This window comes from Sorex fumeus, unplaced genomic scaffold (assembly GCF_029834395.1).
Source record: "Sorex fumeus unplaced genomic scaffold, SorFum_2.1 ptg000006l, whole genome shotgun sequence".
In the NCBI taxonomy this organism is placed as follows: Eukaryota; Metazoa; Chordata; class Mammalia; order Eulipotyphla; family Soricidae; genus Sorex; species Sorex fumeus.
The window spans coordinates 56,553,125-56,573,711 of NW_026606063.1; the positions used below are offsets into that span (position 1 = coordinate 56,553,125).

The 20,587-nt window shown below is 39.4% G+C and overlaps 1 protein-coding gene across 1 annotated transcript in view; it reads right to left on the reverse strand.

Moving 5' to 3' along the window:
• The window catches only part of VWA3B (von Willebrand factor A domain containing 3B), a 226,006-nt gene that overhangs the window by 69,352 nt on the left and 136,067 nt on the right, over positions 1–20,587 (reverse strand). The window contains 5 exon segments of the mRNA XM_056129028.1: positions 4,171–4,327; positions 4,600–4,687; positions 6,038–6,154; positions 13,360–13,517; positions 15,281–15,408. Of these exon segments, the coding sequence (XP_055985003.1) occupies positions 4,171–4,327; positions 4,600–4,687; positions 6,038–6,154; positions 13,360–13,517; positions 15,281–15,408 (648 nt within the window).

Consider the following 20,587-nt stretch of genomic DNA (forward strand, 5'->3'; position numbering starts at 1 on the left):
TTTTTAACTTTTATAGTGGAAAACTTCAAATATGTGCACAATGCAGACAGAAGAATAAGTCTTCCTCCACCCAATATTCTTACTGTCCAAATTTAACAAGTAACAACTCACGGCCAATCTTATCTCCTTCTTTATTCCCTCCACTACTCCCGCCATCTGGACTATTTTGAAGCAAGTCCAAAACAGATTACATTTCCTTTCCAAATATTTATCTATAAGGTCATTTAAGGATATTATTTCCATTCAGTGACTGTAAAGCTTGATAAGCTCTATTTAAATCGTGAAATTCCTGTTATATTTTTCAGGAAGCGCTGGCTTCAATCTTCATAAGCTTAAGCTTTTGTGTTCTTTATCCTTGGGCAGTCTGCTGAGGGCCTGGCCTTCTTTGCTGCCTAATTCAGTGGAAAGTCTTTGGTACTGATTGGCATTTTTCACATCTACCCTCTCACATCCTCCCCTTCACACTCATACTTTTTCCTTTTGAGACTTTTAAGAAGGGAGAGAGGGTTGAGTTAGGTAACTTAAGCTAAGGAAAGATGTACCCTCTCATAACTTCTGCTTTTTCTTAGATATAGACTGATATTCCACTCAGATAACAAGACTAACCTAGAAGGTTTTCAGACATGTCTAAAGCTCCACACAACTGGCTCACTCATCTAGGTACCTGCCTGGCAGCAGGGCCCCTTCCTGGGGCTGCGCATCTAACTACACCCCCCGAGAATGGCTGGTTTTCATCCTTGGTCTGCGGAGGATGGGAATTGAGGCATACCACATGCACCCAAAGCTGAACCGTTCCGGGCACCCTCTGCTCACTCATCCAGGTACCCGCCCGGCGGCACAATCAGGAGGCCTGAAGGGTACCAGCTAGAAGAAATCTGAATAAAATTATGCCAAGACACATCCTGATCAAAATGACCAAAACCTTAGATAGACACAAAATTCTGAAAGCAGCAAGATCAAAGAAAGAAATTTCCAATAATCTTTCTCAACGTCAATGGGCTAAATGTACCATTACAAGACACAGAGTGGCAGGATGGATTAGAAAATTGAACCCAACATTCTGCTGCCTGCAAAAAAAAAAACACATCTCAATAGTAAGAGCAAACAAAGGCTCAAAGTCAAAGGCTGGAAAACAATCCTACAGGCAAACAACTCCCATAAAAAAGCTGGGGTAGCCATCCTAGTATCAGACCAAATTGATTTCAGACTGAAGAAGGTCACAAGAGACAGTGAAGACCATTTCTTATTGATCAAGGGATCTGTACAACAGGAAGAACTTAGAATACTAAATGTATATGCACCTAACGAGGGACCAGCAAAGTACTTATAAAAACTACTCATAGACTTGGAGAAAGACATTGATAGCAACACTATACTAGTAGGAGACTTCAACACCGCTTTATCACCTCTTGATAGATCAACCAGACTCAAGCTTAGCAAGGACATACTTCATCTGAGGGAAAAAATGGAAGAAAGGGACTTAGTATATATGTACAAGACACTTCATCCTCAAAAAGCTGAATACACATTCTTCTCAAGTGTGCATGGAACATTCTCCAAGATAAACCACATGCTAAACCACAAAACATACCTCCATACATAAAATTAAGGAGATAGAGATTGTATTGACAATCTTCTCAGATCACAATGTGCTGAAATTAGAAGTAAATCACACACACAAACAGAAAACTAAATCAAACACCTGGAAATTAAACAGCTCACTATTGAACAACGAGTGGCCTAGAAAGGAAATCAAAGAGGAAATCAAAAGTTTTCTGGAAATGAACAAAATGTGGACACGGGTTACCAAACTTATGGGACAAAACAAAAGTTGTGTTAAGAGGAAAGTTTATAGCTCTACAAGCATTCCTCAGGAAGGAGGAGCAAGCCCACATAAGTAACCTAACCTCACAGCTTAAGAGCTTGGAGAATAACCAACAAAAGGAGCCCAATCCGAACAGGAGGAAGGAAATAATAAAACTCAGAGCAGAGATTAATGAGATGGAAACCCCAAAAACAATCCAAAAGATCAGTGAAACCAAGAGCTAGTTCTTTGAGAAAATAAACAAGATCAATAAGCCTCTAGCAAAACTCACAAAGAAAGGGCGAGAGAAAACCTTAATAAAACGAATCAGAAATGAAAATGGGGTCATTACAACAGAAACTACAGAAATTCAAAGGATCCTCAGGGAGTACTTTGAGAAGCTTTATGCCATACAACACGAAAACCTCGAGGAAATGGATAAATTCCTAGATTCCTAGAGACTCCCAAGGCTGAACCAAGAAGACCTGGAATACCTGAACATACCTATTACCATCAAGGAAATTGAAATGGTAATAAAAAGTCTCCCCAAGCACAAAAGTCCTGGCCCAGATGGATTCATTAGTGAATTCTTCCAAATCTTTAAAGAGGACTTACTACCAATACTCTTTAAGCTTTTCCACGAAATTGAAATATCAAAAACACTTCTGAACAGTTTCTACGAAGCAAACATCACCCTGATACCAAAAGCAGACAAATATACCACAAAAAAAGAGAATTACAGGCCGATATCCCTGATGAACACAGACACAAAGATCGTCAACAAAGTATTAGAAAATGGAATCCAACGACTCATCAAAAAGATCATACACCATGACCAAGTAGGATTCATCCCAGGGATGCAAGGATGGTTTGACATTTGGAAATTGATGAACATAATCCATCATATCAACAAAAGAAAAGATAAAAAGCATATGATCATATCAGTAGATGGAGATAAAGCATTTGACAAGATCCAGCACCCGTTTATGATAAAAACCATTGCCAAAATGGGTATAGAGGGGACTTTCCTCAATATAGTTAAAGCCATCTACCACAAGCCTAAAGCAAGCATCATCCTCAATGGGGGAAAACTGAGAGCCTCCCTCTAAGATCAGGCACAAGACAAGGTTGCCCATTTTCGCCACTCCTATTCAATATAGTACTGGAAGTCCTGGCCATTGCAGTTAGGCAAGAGAAAGGTTTCAAGGGAATACAGATAGGAAAGGAAGAGGTCAAACTATCACTATTTGCAGATGATATGATACCATACTTAGAAAACAGTAAAGATTCTACAGAAAAGCTCCTAGAAACAATACGTCGGTTTATTAAAGTGGAAGGCTACAAAATCAATACTCAAAAGTCCATGGATTTTTTATATACAAATAATGAAAGAGAAGAAAGATACATTAAAAAAAACAATCTCGTTCACAATGTACCTTTGAAAATCAAGTACTTCGGAATCAGCTTAACCAAAAAGGTGAAGGACCTATACAAGGAAACAACCCAAGAGCCCTAGAACAGACAACTGATTAAAAAAACTTTAATACATCTATACAATGGAATACTATGAGAGATGAAGTCATGAACTTTGCTTATAAATGGATAGACATGGCGAGTATCATACTAAGTGAAATGAGTCAGAAAGAGAGGGACAGACATAGAAGGACTGTACTCATTTGTGGAGTATTAAACAAAATAATATGAAGCTGACACCTATGGATAGTACATACACAGGACAGATAGATTGCTCCATAGCTGGAAGTCTGTCTCATGAGCAAAGGGGAGAAGGCAGCTGGAATAGAGAAGGGATCACTTAGAAAAAGATGACTGGAGGAATTGGTCGGGATGGGAGATGTGTGAAGAAAGTAGATAAAGGACTAAACATGATAGCCTCTCAGGGTCTGTATTGCAAACCATAATGCCCAAAAGTAGAGAGAGATTATGGGGAATCATGTCTGCCATGGAGGCCGGGGGAGGGTGGGGAAGGGGGGTATACCTGGGATATGGTTGTCGGGAATGTGCACTGGTGGAGGGAATGGGTGTTTGATCACTGTGTGATTATAACCCAGACATGAAAGCTTGTAACTATCTCACGGTGATTCAATAAAATTAAAAAATAAATAAATAAATAAAGCTCCACACAAACACTGACTAGTCATAAACTGAAAACCCAAAGAGGCCAGTTTCTTAGCCTGAAATAAAAAAGTGCTTAAGAACTCTCTTTCCTTTTTAATTGCTTTAATAATGTTTTCCCAATAATTGAAATATATTTCTGTTGCCATTGTAAGGTAAATAGAAATGTACTACTTTTGTTGGGAGCAGGTATGGAAGATATCTCAAATGTGGTAGAGAGAAAATCAGCTTACCTCCTGAACGATTGTAGAAATAAAACTTTTGCCCATAAAGGGAACATAGGTGGAGCAGAGAGGCACTGAGGTCTCTGAGAAGACATCCTTAATGGTGAGTTTCTTGGCAACTAAGCCATGAATATTGAGCCAGGATGCTGTAGATAGACCTGACGAACTAAGAACAAAAGACTGTGATATTAAAAAGTCAACAACAACAGGGCTGAGTGACTGTGGGTAGGATGCTCGCCTTGCACACAACTGACCTGGGTTCAGTTCCCAGACACATTTGGTCCCCAAATACCGCCAGGAGTGATTCTGAGCACAGAGCTAGGAGTAACCACTGGGAGGTGTGGCAAAAAAGCACACACCAAAAAAAAACCCACAAACACACAAAAAATATTTGTAAAAATAAAATAACACATCATCCAGCAAATTTAAGGCACTCACTTTAGGTCACAATCACCACTCCTTTCTCCAGTCACTGTTCTGAAAGATTTGTCATCTGAACATTCATTTGCCATCAGAATGTTTATTTCTGTGGAAGGGAAAATGACAACTATGTAATTTCCTCATTTGTGGGGTTTACATCAAAATTAAAATGGGTTAGTGCTAGTTAATGGGTCATATATCAGAAGATATTGATCTGTCAGAGTGGAGTTCTGTCAAGATTAATTTTTAATTGACACTAAAGACCAATAGGTAATCATGTTTCTGTCATTGTTGTGTATTTACCTCACTCCACATACATTAAAATAGATTTCTATAGAGAATGAAATCAGTCATTTTCCAAAATCATATAATATAAAAAATATTAACAAATGTCACCCTCAAATTATATAGGAAAATCTTGATTGAGATTTTAGTTGCTTTATTCCTCCTTAACTGTACATAGAAAATCTAAATCCCTTTCCAGTCCTACTTAGTTGTGGATTTAAAGTTTAAAATTAATGTTTAGGGTGCTGACATATATTCTTACATGGCTGGAGCGATAGCACAGCGGGTAGGGCGTTCGCCTTACACGCGGCCAACATGGCCGACCCGAGTTCGATTCCTCCGCCTCTCTCGGAGAGCCCGGCAAGCTACCGAGAGTATTCGATATGCCAGACACAGTAACAACAAAGTCTCCAATGGAGACGTTACTGGGCCCGCTCGAGCAAATCAACGATCAACGGGAGGGCCTTTTAACTTGGATTAATAAAAAGAAGAAAAGTATCTAGTTAATCAAAGCATCAAGACAGATATTTAGAAGTGAGTTAGTTAAAAGCCTCAGAAAACCTCCTCTCCTAGGATAAATATCCAACTCATCCTATGAAACAACTTTAAGGATTGTGCTTAAAACAAACTTTAAAAATACAGTTGTTTAATTGAAACCAAGGAACAGTCATACTGATCAGTACTGAATAAATTAGACTTTTATTAAAGTCTTAACTGAACAACCACAGGTGTAAAGTGGTCATTCATTTGCTTTTATCACTCAGAGGACTGTGTGTGTGTGTATCTGTGTCTGTATATACATGCATTCATTATATAAAAGTGACATCATCCTTTATCAATAATTCGAGATATGAAAGTACTACAGGAATTAAAATTTTCAAAAATTAGCATTTAAGAATAGTATTTTGTCATTTGTAATAAAAAATTGGAATAGTCATATTTTTCCTTACACTTAACCCACAAAAGATTGACAATATGAAGGGTTCATTGAATGGCTCAAGTGTGAATGAAGAAAAGAAAAAACCAAGAGTTCTTGAAATAGGAATCAATCTGGATCCATGTAAGATTGTCTCTCCCACCCCAAATGTACTATACTCAGTTCTTTCAGGAGAAGGTACACTAGGAAAGGATGGTCAGCCTGTGCTTCCAGGAGAACCCAATTTTGGCTTGCCTTTGTCTTCTGCAGAGCTCCAGTTGCTGGAACTGGAAAGACTGTCACTCCTCACACTGTTAGTTAAGTTCTTGCTCATGGAGAGCTGATTTCTCAGCATGCTAGTTTTGGTTGATTCTGTTGGTAACACAAAAAGAGGGGTTATAGGAATTGTCAATGGAAGACGATGCTTCATTAGATACAACTATTTCCCTGGAGTCTTACAGAGAAACTAGGTTTCCCAACCCCTGGAGCAGAGTCCTGGCACTGACTGAAGACTATGATAAGGAGTTGTTCCACTAATTTTTGTCTCTTGGAAAGAAATATGCTTCCAAATTCATTTAGGCTGCTGGTAGAATTAAATTCCTTGCAGTTTTAGGACTGAGTTTCTATTTTCTTATTTCCTCCGACAGGTAACCTCTCTCATCTCCTAACGCACAGACATTCACAGTTAGTCTTCTCCATCTGCAAACCAGCAGAGGTCCACTGAATTAACTCAGGCTCCAGGTTTCTGACCCTGTCATCAGCTGGAAAAATAACTGCTTTTAAGGTCTCATAAGAGTATAATGGATCCCTAAAACTCAACAAAACATAATCACAGGAAAATTTGGAGCAGAATGTCTTTGGCAGAGCATTTTTAGAAACTCTGCCTACCACCAATGCTGTTAAAACAATTACTTATATCATTTATTTTCATTTTGGGTTCACATCTGGCAATATGACCGCAGGGTTTATTTCTGACTCTGCACTCAGGAATCATTCCTGTTGATTCTCAGGGGACCATATGGGATGCTAGGGATCAAACCTAGGTTGGATACATGCAAGGCAAGAACCTTATCTGCTGTACTATCTCTCTGGACCCTACTTACATTATTTTATACCTTGTACCCCCCTCTTGGCTTTCTTCAAACATCCAGCAGACTCAACAAATATTGACTTTTAGTCTGTGCACTATAAAGAATAAGCTTGTACCAAGATATCCTGATTACTTTTAATCTGAGATTACATAAGCTACACCAATTGCATATGTGTTATGGCCTTCAAAATAAAGAGGTTCAAGTACCAAGGCTTTATGTAGTATCCTGATTTTCAACATGAAGGTACTTACCATCCTTGTATGAAATGAAAAACTTTGAAAATTAGTTAATAGTCTAAAAATTGTCTATTGAACAGGAGAGTATCCATACATGGAAATAGGAGTGTTATTTATATGATTCATTGTTTTTCTAGCCATCAGGAGAACTCCTATCTTAGCTACCTCTATAACAAAGAATTAAAAAAGAATAAATTTTCTTGGCTACCAAGTCATCAAACTAAATAAATGATTTATTTAGGAAAATTGAATTCCTTCATGCCCCGATGATACTCTGGAGATCACCCTGACCCAAATCAGCAAGACAAAACCAACCATTTTATACAGGTGAGCCAAAACAAAAATTAAACTTTGCTCCAAAAGTTTCTAAAAACACAGTAATAATTTACAAATATTTTAAATATTAAATAAAAACATACTTCTCTGCCAGCAAAATAAAATATTTAACTATTCACCCACCTCTATATATTTATACATTCACTACACTTGAAAAACAAATGTTATTGAAAAACTAAAACCACTGGAAAGAAAGTACAGGAGTTAAGGCATATGTCTTGCATACAACAGAACTTGGTTCAATCCCTGGCACCACACAGTTTTTTGAACATTGCCACGTCTAGAGGCAAGGTCTAGAGGCCCCCACATAACCCCCAGCAGGACAAGGCCCAAGAAGTGCTGCATTCTCAGGTCCTTTCACCAAACCACTAGGTCACTTGACTAAGAATAACTGGGAGAGGCCCATGGACCTTCTGAGAAAGGATTGGGAGACTTTCCCTCCAAAAGTTAAAACAATCCCTGCCCAAGGACCCAGCCCCAGCAGCCGAAAACTTCCAGAACTCAACTGCTGCCATGCCACGGCTGCTCTCCACATGCTCAGGCTGAGCCTCACCCACATGTGAATCCAAAGAAAGCCCAGGTATGCAGGACTTGTGACTGAAAACTCCAGGTTCAACAGAACCTGGAATGGGTGACCTTCCCCCCACTTCCCCCTGTTTCTGACATCTCAGCAGTCACACCCATAAGTCACCTCTAGCTGGCACCAGATAATTTCGTCAACAACCACGATCCAGAGACTCATTGTCCTTCACTCAGAAGAGAGCATAAAACGACTTGTTATAACCATGCTCTTGGATCTTGTGCCAGGCTGTTTCATTTGGGGCAACTGGAAGGCGGGGGGTGGGGGGCAGGTGAGGCCCCTCCCTGCCCCAAGGACCCAGCCTTGGCAGCTGAAAACCTCCAGAACTGCTTGGCAACAAATGGGACTGTGCAACATCTCATACTTGACACTAATATTCCAACAGTAGTGCACAGCATTTGATGGGGTTTAAAGTAAAAGGCAACTAATCTTAGAAGGAAATATTTATTTTACAGATAAGGCTGAATCTTACAGCATGTTAGTGATCTCTTGTAGAAGGGCTAGATGGCCCCTGGGTTAAATACAACAATCTTCACACGCTTTCCTCTTAATAAACTTTTTTGGATCACTTTCAGCAGTTTTTCATAACGAACAATACTAAATAAATTATTTTGACTCTGCTTTGGGGAAGGGATTTGGGTTAGGGATGGAAACTCCTGAAATATGGTGGTGGAAAGGTGTAATGGTGGTGGGATTGGTGTTCGAATATTGAATGTAATCAAATATTGTGAACTAATTTGTAAAAATTAAATTAAAGAAAAAACAAGTTGAAACAAAATAAAAATTGAGAAGTTTTCTATTAATAGTAAGAATACTAAGTCAAGTGAATGCTGGAAATATCAGGAGGCCGTTAAAATATTTAGGATGAGTAACAAGTACCACCTCTAGAAAAAATTTTTTGGAATGGGTGGGCTGGACTGGCAAAAAGAAGGTATCCAGAGAAATACCCCATTTGGGGAAACCTTCTTATCCCCATGGGCCTAAGATCTTCCTCTCTGAACAGAGACACCTGGTATAAGTGAACAGTACATTCAAGAGGGATCAAGCTATAGCAAGAAACCCCTTTCTAAAAATTCTCTTGGTTTTGTGGGCTTGGGAGTGTTCTTACTTCCAAAGAAAAAAATCTGTGGACACCCAAGACTTAGTGTTGGGTAAGTGATTGCAACTCCTCTAACTGCACCAGAAGACACCTATAGGAGCCCAATTAGTGATGGACAAGCATTGAAACCACCAAAATAATGCCACAATGCTATGAAAATTATCCAGCCATTGAACCATAGTCTAAAAGAGCAGACTAATGCTGATGTGCTAACATTAAACAGGACAGATACTTCCAAAATAATTGGTTGAAATAAAACCCAGAGACCCTATCATAAGAGACAAAGCATTTAGGATGCTTTTTAAAAATCACCCATCATAACAAAAACCAACAAAATCAAATTTTGCATGATTCCAACTCCAAGCTAATTTAAAAGATGAATTATTTAGTTAATGGATTTCAAAGAAATTAGCACAAAATGTTTCAACAATTATCATAAATATCTTGATGTAAATGAATAGAATCTCGGTGAAGAAAAGTTACAAAATAAATTTCCAAATGGAAATAGTAAAACTAAAAAAAAAAGAAAAAAATGTGTTGGGACACTCTAATAATACATTGCAGTTGACAGGACAGATGTACAAGAGAACTTGAGTATGGGAAATAAATAGAAATCTGGAGATTTTAAGAGATATAACAAAACTTTCAGTATTCATATAATCAGTATCAAAATATAAAAGAGAAAGTGGAACTCAGCAGAAGCACAGCAAATTTGATGGGAAAGTTGCATAGGGTACTACAAAGCTACTGAGAATAAACATAACACAGAAGGCTCAACTAGCACTACCCAGCTCAGTAAATCCTCGGGCAATGACTTTATTTTTTTTTTATTAGTGAAACACAATGAGGTACACTTGTAGACGTACAAGTTTTTGTGCTTGGGTTTCAGTTATACAATGATCAAGTACCCATCCCACCACCAGTGCCCGTTCTTCACCCCCACTAATCCCAGTATCCCTCCTACCCCCCCCCCCCCCACATTCCCCATCCCACCCTGCCTCTGTGGCAGGGCACTCTCTTCTGTTCTCTCTCTCCTTTTGGGTGCTGTGGTTTGCAGAAGAGGCATTGGGTGGCAATCATGTTTGATCTATAGTCTACTTTCAGCATGCATCTTCTATCCTGGGCAGATCTTCCCAGCACCCTTTATTTGGTGCTCCCTTCTCTATCTGAGCTGCCTTTACCCCTAAAGAGTGAAGCTGGCCTCGAAGCCATGGAGTGAACCTCCTGGTATTTATCACAGCTATTCTTGGGTGTTAGTCTCTTATTTTGTTAGTTTATGTTACCCAGATGAATGCAATCTTTCTATGTCTGTCCCTCTCTTTCTGGCTCATTTCGCTTAGCATGATATTTTCCATGTAGTACCACCTGTATGTAAATTTCATGACTTCATTTTTTCTAACAGCTACATAGTACTCCATGGTGTAGATGTACCAAAGTTTCTTTAACCAGTCATCTGTTCTCAGGCGCTCAGGTTTTTTCCATATTCTAGTTATTGTAAACAGTGCTGCAATGAACAAACAAGTGCAGATGTCACTTCGAATATAATTTTTTGCCTCTCCGGGGTATATTCCCAGGAGTGGTATTGCTGGGTCTAGTGGGAGCTCAATTTCTAATTTTTTGAGAGTCATCCATACTGTTTTCCAAAAGGGTTGGACCAGTCGGCATTCCCACCAGCAGTGAAGGAGGGTCCCTTTCTCGCCACATCTGCGCCAACACAGGTTGCTTTTGTTCTTTTGGATGTGGGCCAGTCTCTGTGGTGTGAAATGATATCTGATTGTTATTTTGATCTGCATCTTCCTGATGATTAATGATGTAGAGCATTTTCTCATGTGCCTTTTAGCCATTCAGATTTCTTCTTTGAGAAAGTTTCTTTTCATTCTGTCACCCCACTTTTTGATGGGGTTGGATGTTTTCTTCTTGTGGAGTCCAACCAGTACTTTGTATATCCTTGATATCAACCCCTTGTCGGATGTGTATTCAGCGAATATCTTTTCCCATTCTGTAGACTTTCTTTGTATTTTGGTCACTGTTTCTTTGGAGGTGCAGAAGCTTCTTAGTTTAAGATAGTCCCATTTGTCTATCTCTGCTTTCACTTGCTTGGCCAGTGGCGTGAAATCTATGAAGATACCATTAGCTTCAATGTCATGGAAGGTTTTGACAACTTTGTCTTCAATGTACCTTATGGATTCCGGCCTGATGTTGAGGTCTTTGATCCATTTTGATCTTACTTTTGTAGTAGAGTTTGAAGTTCGGGAGGTTAATTCCTCCCATTTTCTTTTTCCCAAGAATTGCTTTAGCTATTCGTGGGGGCTTATTGTTCCATATAAATTTTAAGAGTGTTTGCTCCATTTCTTTGAAGAATGCCATGGGTATCATAATAGGGATCGCATTGAATTTGTACAGTGCTTTGGGAAGTATTGCCATTTTGACAATGTTAATTCTCCCAATCCATGAACAGGGGATATTTTTCCATTTCTTCGCGTCCTCTTTTATTTCCTGAAGCAGCGTTTTGTAGTTTTCTTTGTACAGGTCCTGAACTTCCTTAGTTAAGCTAATTCATAGGTATTTGATTTTCTGGGGCACAATTGTGAACGGGACTGTTTTCTTCATGTTATTTTCTTCTCTCACACTATTTGCGTATAGGAAAGCCATGGACTTTTGGGTATTGATTTTATAGTCAGGCAATGACTTTAGTAACACCATTATGAAATACAATGATCAAAAATTATTTTTACTGATCTATTTTTTAATAATTACATTTGCCATGTGGTCTCCTTTATTTATTTATTTTTGGCTCTTTGGGTCACACCCGGGCAGGAGCCAACCTGGGTTCAATTCCTTTGTCCCCCTCGGAGAGCCCAGCAAACTACCAAGAGTATCCCACCCACACAGCAGAGCCTGGCAAGCACCCCGTGGCGTATCTGTTATGCCAAGAACAGTAACAACAGGTCTCACAATGGAGACATTACTGGTGCCCACTAGAGCAAATCGATGAACAATGGGAGGGCAGTGCTACATTTGACATTTTGTTGTAACAAGCAATATGAAGTAAATTTGTGCCTGCTAAGGGGGCAGGCTTGGATGGTGGGTGAGAAACTGGGAACAGTGGTGGAGGGAAGGTCACTCTGGTGTTGGAATTGGTGTTGGAACACTGAATGTCTGAAACAACTGTATTATTAAATTTGTAAATCATGCTGTTATAATAAAACCCCCAATAAACAACAAAAATAGTGGAATTGAGAATTTTTTGAGGGGGGTTGTGTCACACAGGGTTTACTCCTGGCTCTGTACTCAGGAATTACTCCTGGTGGTGCTCAGGGGACCATATGGGATGCTGGGAATTGAATCCGGTCAGCTGTGTGCAAGGCAAACGCTCTACCTGCTCTGTTATCATTCCAGCCCTGAGAGAAATTATTTTAAGAAATGATAGAACAAAACATCCCAAATTTGATGGAAGACTTGACGTGCTAATCCAAGAAGTTGAACAGAATAAACTCAAAAGCGGAATAAATACAAAACGTTCAGATGAAGATATATTATTTTTTAAAACTTTACAGAAGAGAAACATTTAAAAGTAGCTAGAGAGGGGAAAAAAGAGTATCTAAAGAAGAATATCAATTTAGATAATAACAGAAGAGGCATAAGATTTTTCAGCTATCTGAAGGGAAGAAAACAACTGCAAATTCTGAATATGGTAAAAAATGTCCTTCAAAAATGAAAAAAATTAAATGTATTCCTATACAAAAAATAGAAAAAGATTTTTAGTTAGTAAGAAGAATGACATAAAAACTTTTTAAAACAAGATTAAAATGATGAAGGAAATTCTGGAGAATTGGGAAGAGCAAAGGGAAGCAAAAATGCGGTACATAAAATAGATTATTATTTTACCATAAGATTTATAAATAATATTTGATGACAGATAATAATTATAACACCTTGGTCAGATAGATAGTACAGCAGGGAGGATGGTTGCCTCTCATGTAGCCAACCCAGGTTCAATCCCCGGAACTGGCACTCTATATGGTCCCCGAACCCTGACAAGAGTAAGCCTTGAGCACAGAGCCAGGAGTAAACTCTGACCATCACCAACTGTAGCCCCCAAACAAAGCAAAGCAATACAAATTTAGACTTCTTTTAAAATAACATGGTTTTTCCCCCTCCTGCCTTCCTGCATTGAAGGAAATTTTTCTTGCTTTGAAAACCAGTAATAAAATTCCAAACATATTCACTGATACCTGCATGGAGGACTTTCTTTTTCTGAGTCTTTTTATTTGAAGCGTCCCTCTGTATTTTTATCATATCTAGGGAGGACAGCAGCGCTGATTTAATGCCAGAGAGATGCTGTGTACATTTTTCTGGGGTCAAATCCTTAGGAGAGGTTTCTTTTGGATGCCTGTTTTGATTTAAATTAAAAGGTAGACAAAGGGAAGAAAAAACACAAACACACACACAAAAATATAACGTAATATAAAAGTTTATCAAGAAGGTAAATCAATACAATTATGTTGATGTCACTAATTTAAAGAAATGTGCCCCTGACTCTGTCAATATGGGTAACAGAGGAAGAATCTTCTGTTCCATGAAGAAAAGTGGATAAGGATGAATTATTGACATACACAAAAACTTAACCTTAGCCCAGTATCATTAGATATGGCTCACACCACAACTCTCTTACAACCTACTTGTGTGACTTTGGCTGGTTGCTTTCTTACCATAAACTGGAGGAAACTTGAGCTATCCATCAACCTCACAGAGTTGATCAACAGAAGGGAGAGCCAGCAGCAAACCAGAAAACTGCAGATATCAGCTTCTCTAACTGAAGGATTGAACAGATAGCTTTTATACAATACAAAAAAGTGAAACTCTCAGGCCAAATCATTGTGGCAAAAATTTGAGGAAGTACAGCAATTTACTTTCAACCACAGCTGAGAAGGTGAACCAACTTTTCCTAAGGTTATTATAAAGATGTATAGAAGCACAATGTCTATAGACCAAGGTTGCTCTGTCTTTTATTCTTCTTGATACTGTTTCTGAGCCCTTACTAGGTATCTGAAAATCCCTCATTTGAACTCTCCAACCATCTTTTTTCTAGACTGTAAAACTTATTGGGGTGCGGGGTGGAGGGAACAAATTCATACATGGCTTTATCAATAGCACATACAAACTACCAAGACAACATCCTAACACAGCTGGTCATTTTTGTCCTGAGATTTTCAGTTTGATTAAACAACGGTAAGATAACAAGGTACTGGTCCAAAGTTCAGAGAACATAATTTGCACCAAAGGATCACCCATTTGTTTGATTCTTAGTTTACTTATGCAAATCCTTTGAATTTAGAAGATATATGTGAGCTTTCCCAAACAAACACTTGAAAATTACATGATACAGACATTTTTACTTATTCTATATCGTGCCTCCAGTCATAGTGGCTTAATTTGCTGAGAGGAAAATCTAGAATTTCAATGAAGGAAAAAATCCTCATAAATAAATGTGTTTTCAACTTCTCTCCATTTTACTTATACTTTTAAAATATAAAGGTATTCTCTTGAAAGAATATATGTGAAGCAGTGAGAGTTGAGTGTCTATGCAACATCATATCATTTTATAATATTTGGTGCATTTTCAGAGATGATTGGGTGATTCTGATTTTGACTTCAAAACTAATTAGATGTACATTTGAATATGGGATAGGAAAAGACCAGAGAAATTATCTGTTACAAATTCTGTCAACACAGCCACTGTTTCAAAGATGAAAAAAACAGACTCAGCAATGGATGGGTGTAGGCAGATGATCTATCAGAGCCATACAGTGTAGTCAGACTTTTCAGCAACTCCCATCAGAGTCAAATTCTCTTCAGTATGAAATAACACTGCATTTCTCTGTCATTTCTGGGATTGAGGGGCCCATCCCATGTGGGTAGAGAAGAAGACACATTCACTACTCATGGTGCTGACCTGGATTTCAGAACTTACATGAGAGTATGTGGCCTCTTCAAAAAGAGTTACTAAATTCCTTTGTTATGTTTTCTATTTTTTTTAAAAAAAATATTCTATGTGGCTTTTTTAAAAACCAATTAAATCTTTCAAAGCCTTGGAGTGAGCAAATCATCTACAGGACCCCCAACACCAGGGAAGAAGAAATTCAGCTTACTCACTCATTTCTTTCCTTTACACTGTTGTACCACCAGTCCATCACCAAAGACTCCAAATAGAGGTCTTGCAACTTCTCCAGGTCACTGCGTCCCTGCTCCAGTTCTTTAATTAAAATGGTTATATCTTCATTCTGCCAAAATGAGAAGTGAAAAAATTATGAGTTTCAAACATTAAACATTTGCAATAGAATGTCAACTCTCTCAGAAGAACAAGACTCGGAAGAATTTCATATAATTCATATATTATTCCAGCTTAAGCAGTTTTACTGATGTATAGTTCACATACAATAAACTGAATGCATGTCATGTGTATCATTTGGATAACTGCCATTCACATCTTTGAAAATGTCTGTGATCAAGATAAAAACATCACTCCCAAAGTTTCCTTGTGCTCCACTATAAATCTGTTACACCTCCTCTCCTACAATCCCAAGCAACTACTCATTTGTTTCCTGTTTCATTTTTTAGAGTTTAATATAAATGTAACTTTTTGTGAGCTTTCTTGACTCATAAAATTTTTTTTAGCTTCACTCATTTTTATTACTCTTCTATTGAATACTAAAAAATTGGTCACCTGTTGACAAATAAATATGAGATGTTTTCAAGTTTAGGTTATTAAAAATAAAACTATGAACATTTGAGTACAATCTTTTGTATGAGTATAATCCAACATCAGCATTCATTGGGTGAAATGGGTGGTGATGTTAATCTTTTATTTATTTATTTTTATTGAATCATCGTAAGATACAGAGTTACAAAGCTTTTCATGATCCGGTTTCTGTCATACAGTGTTCTAACACCCACCCCTTCACCAGTGTACATTTCCCACCACCAATGTCCCAGTTTCCCTCCCACCATACTCTCCCTAGTCTGTCTCCATGGCAAACACTTTTTTTTAAAACTGAATCACCATGGCTACAGTTACAAAACTTTTGTGTTTGAGTTTCAGTCAGACAATGATCGAACACCCATCACTCCACCAGTGTACATTTTCCACCACCAATGTCCCTAGTATCCCTCCCCTCCCCCATCCCACCATTCCCCCTGTTTCTATGGCAGACAATTTCCCTCTTTATCTCTCTACATATGGGTATTTATGTCTTATGGCAGGCACTTTCATTCTCTCTCTCTTTCTCTTTCTCTCTCTCTCATTTTAGGCATTATGTTTTGGAATACAGGTATTGAGAGGTTATCATGCTTACTCCTTTATCTTCAGCATGCAATTATTATCCAGAGTGATCATTTCCAGCTATCCTTGTTATAGTGGTCTCTTCTCTACCCCAATTTCTTTCTCCCCCAGAATTTGAGGCAGGCTTCCAACTTTGAATCAATCCTCCTGGCCCTTGTCCCTGCTGTCTTTAGGTGTTAGTCTAATATTATATTATTTTATATTCCACTGATTAGTGCAGTCATTTTATGTATGTTCCTCTCTAACTCATTTCACTTAGCAAAATACTCTTTATGTCCATTTTTATAAGCAAATTTCATACTTCATTTTTCCTAACAGCTGCATAGTATTCCATTGTGTAGATATACCATAGTTTCTTTATCCTGTCATCTGTTCTCCAGCACTGGGGTTGTTTCCAGATTCTGGCTATTGTGAATAGAGCTGGAGTGAACATAGAAGCACAGATAGCATTTCTGCTGTGTGGTTTTGAGCCTCCTGGGGTATATTACCAGAACTGATATTGTTAAATTGTATGGAAGCTTGATTTCTAGCTTTTTGAGGAATGGCTTTCCCAGCAACAATGAAGAAGAGTCCCTTTCTCCAAACATGCACACATCGGGTGCTCTTGTTATTTTTGATGTGTGCCAGTCTCCATCAAACCTGAATCCTTAAGATACATGAAGAAAAATGTGGACAGAAGCCTCCATGACATTGAAGCTAAAGGAATCTTCAAGGAAGAATACACTGCTGACCAAGCAAGTGGAAGCAAAGATAAACAAATGAAACTACATTAAACTAAGAAGCTTCTGTACCTCAAAAGAAATGATGACTAAGATATAAAGACAGACAGAGGCCCAGCTCTGGGCAACAAAGCTGAACGGCTCCAATTCCAACAGGTACAGCCCGCCCCCAAGGGCCTGGGTTCCTCTCTGGGCACGCGCAGCTAGAAACAGCCCCTAGACAGCTGGTTTTCAACCCCTGATCTGCGTGGGACGGGCACAGAGGCCCAGCTCTGGGCAACAAAGCTGAATGGCTCCAATTCCAACAGGTACAGCCCGCCCCCAAGGGCCTGGGTTCCTCTCTGGGCACGCGCAGCTAGAAAAAGCCCCTAGACAGCCGGTTTTCAACCCCTGATCTGCGTGGGACGGGCACAGAGGCCCAGCTCTGGGCAACAAAGCTGAACGGCTCCAATTCCAACAGGTACAGCCCGCCCCCAAGGGCCTGGGTTCCTCTCTGGGCACGCGCAGCTAGAAACAGCCCCAAGACAGCCGGTTTTCAACCCCTGATCTGCGTGGGACGGGCACAGAGGCCCAGCTCTGGGCAACAAAGCTGAACGGCTCCAATTCCAACAGGTACAGCCTGCCCCCAAGGGCCTGGGTTCCTCTCTGGGCACGCGCAGCTAGAAACAGCCCCTAGACAGCCGGTTTTCAACCCCTGATCTGCGTGGGTCGGGCACAGAGGCCCAGCTCTGGGCAACAAAGCTGAACGGCTCCAATTCCAAACAGGAGACATTCCCAACTCCTCGCCCAGTGCCAGGGACTCTTTCCGGAGCCGCGGCCGCTAACGCGGCCGCGAAATATTTTCCCACTACATATGCCATAGGAACCATAAGCTAACTTCTTAGATAGAAACTTCTCTAGTTTAGCTCAGCCACTAGAAACACAGTTGCCAATAACTCATAAGCCTATCTTAACTCACACTGCATATCAAGCAGAATAGTAACACTGAACGTGAAGGACTAAACCACACCTCTCACAATGGTAAAGCAACGCAAAAGCCCACCAAACTTTCATATTGAAGAGTCTAGCCCAGATGACACCAACAGTACTGTAGTGTTAGACAACCTCTCTGACAAGGAATTCAGAAGGGAGCTACTTAGGATGCTTAGGGAATTAAAAGAAACAATGGAAAGCAATGCCAATAGAAGACAAGAGGATCTGAAGGCAGAAATGAGGAAAATGCAATCAGAAATGTCAGACCTGAAAAATCTCGTAGGCGAATTGAAAAGCTCAGTGGAAGGCCTCAGCAGCAGAGTAACAGCGGCTGAGAACAGAATCAGTGAGCTCGAAGATGAAGTTCAGAGACTCTCCAGAAAAGAGCAGAAAATGGAAAAGAGACTCACAATTCGGGAACAGATGGCAAGAGAAGATCGTGATGAAGCCAAGAGGGGTAACATAAGAATTATTGGAGTCCCAGAGGGACAGGAAGAAAACCTCGATGAAGAAGAAACTGTCAAAGACATCATTGCTACAAATTTTCCAGAGCTGAAGAAAACTTGTGACCACATTCAGGAGGCCCGAAGGGTACCAGCTAGAAGAAATCCGAATAAAAATACCCCAAGACACATTCTGATCAAAATGACCAAAACCTTAGACAGAGACAAAATTCTGAAAGCAGCAAGATCGAAGAGAGAAATCTCTTACAAAGGAGCATCCTTAAAATTCACAGCTGATTTTTCTGATGAAACCCTCAAGGCCCGAAAACAGTGGTGGGACATAGTAAAAAAACTCAATGAAATAAATGCCTCTCCCAAAATACTTTTCCCAGCAAGACTCTCATTCATAATAGAAGGAACAACACACAGTTTCACAGACAAACAACAGCTCAGGAACTTCATAGACTCAAAACTATGGTTACAAGAACAACTAAATGGGCTACTTTAAGGCAAGAAAGGCCCCTCAAATACACCAAATTTTAACATAACAATGGGACAAAATCCCATAACAATAATCTCTCTCAATGTCAATGGGCTAAATGCACCAATTAAAAGACATAGAGTGGCAGGATGGATTAGAAAATTGAACCCAACATTCTGCTGCCTGCAAGAAACGCATCTCAATAATCAAAGCAAACACAGACTCAGAGTCAAAGGCTGGAAAACAATCCTACAGGCAAACAGCTCCCATAAAAAAGCTGGGGTAGCCATCCTTATATCAGACCACATCGATTTCAGAGTGAGGAAGGTCATAAGAGACAGTGAAGGCCATTACTTATTGATCAGAGGATCTGTACAACAGGGAGAACTTACAATAATAAATGTATATGCACCTAATGAGAGACCAGCAAAGTACTTAAAACAACTACTCATAGATTTGGAAAAAGACATCAATAGCAACACAATAATAGTGGGAGACTTCAACACTGCTTTGTCACCTCTTGATAGATCAACCAGACTCAAGCTTAGCAAGGACATACTTCATTTGAGGGAAACAATGGAAGAAAGGGACTTAGTAGATATATACAGGACACTTCATCCACAAAAAGCTGAATACACATTCTTCTCAAGCGTACATGGAACATTCTCCAAGATAGACCACATGCTGAGCCACAAAACATGCCTCCATAAAATTAAGAAGGTAGAGATTGTATCAACAATCTTCTCAGACCATAATGCGCTGAAATTAGAAGTAAATCACACACAAAAACAGAAAACTAAATCAAACACCTGGAAATTAAACAGTGCACTATTGAACAACGAGTGGATTAGACAGGAAATCAAAGAGGAAATCAAAAGATTCCTAGAAACGAATGAAAATGAGAACACGAGTTACCAAAACTTATGGGACACAGCAAAGGCTGTGTTAAGAGGAAAGTTTATAGCTCTACAAGCATTCCTCAGGAAGGAGGAGCGAGCACACATAAGTAACCTAACCTCACAGCTTAAGAGCTTGGAGAAGGACCAAAAAAAGGAACACAACCCGAACAGGAGAAAGGAAATAATAAAACTCAGAGCAGAGATTAACGAGATGGAACCCAAAAAACAATCCGAAAGATCAATGAAACCAAGAGCTGGTTCTTTGAGAAAATTAACAAGATCGATAAGCCTCTAGCAAAACTCACAAAGAAAGGGAGAGAGAAAACCCTAATAAACCGAATCAGAAATGAAAAGGGGGTCATTACAACAGAAACCACAGAAATTCAGAGGATCCTCAGGGAGTACTTTGAGAAGCTTTATGCCACGGAACATCAAAACCTCGAGGAAATGGATAAATTCCTAGACTCCTACAGACTCCCAAGGCTGAACCAAGAAGACCTGGAATACCTGAACAGACCTATCACCATCAAGGAAATTGAAATGGTAATAAAAAGTCTCCCCAAGCACAAAAGTCCTGGCCCGGATGGATTCACTAGTGAATTCTTCC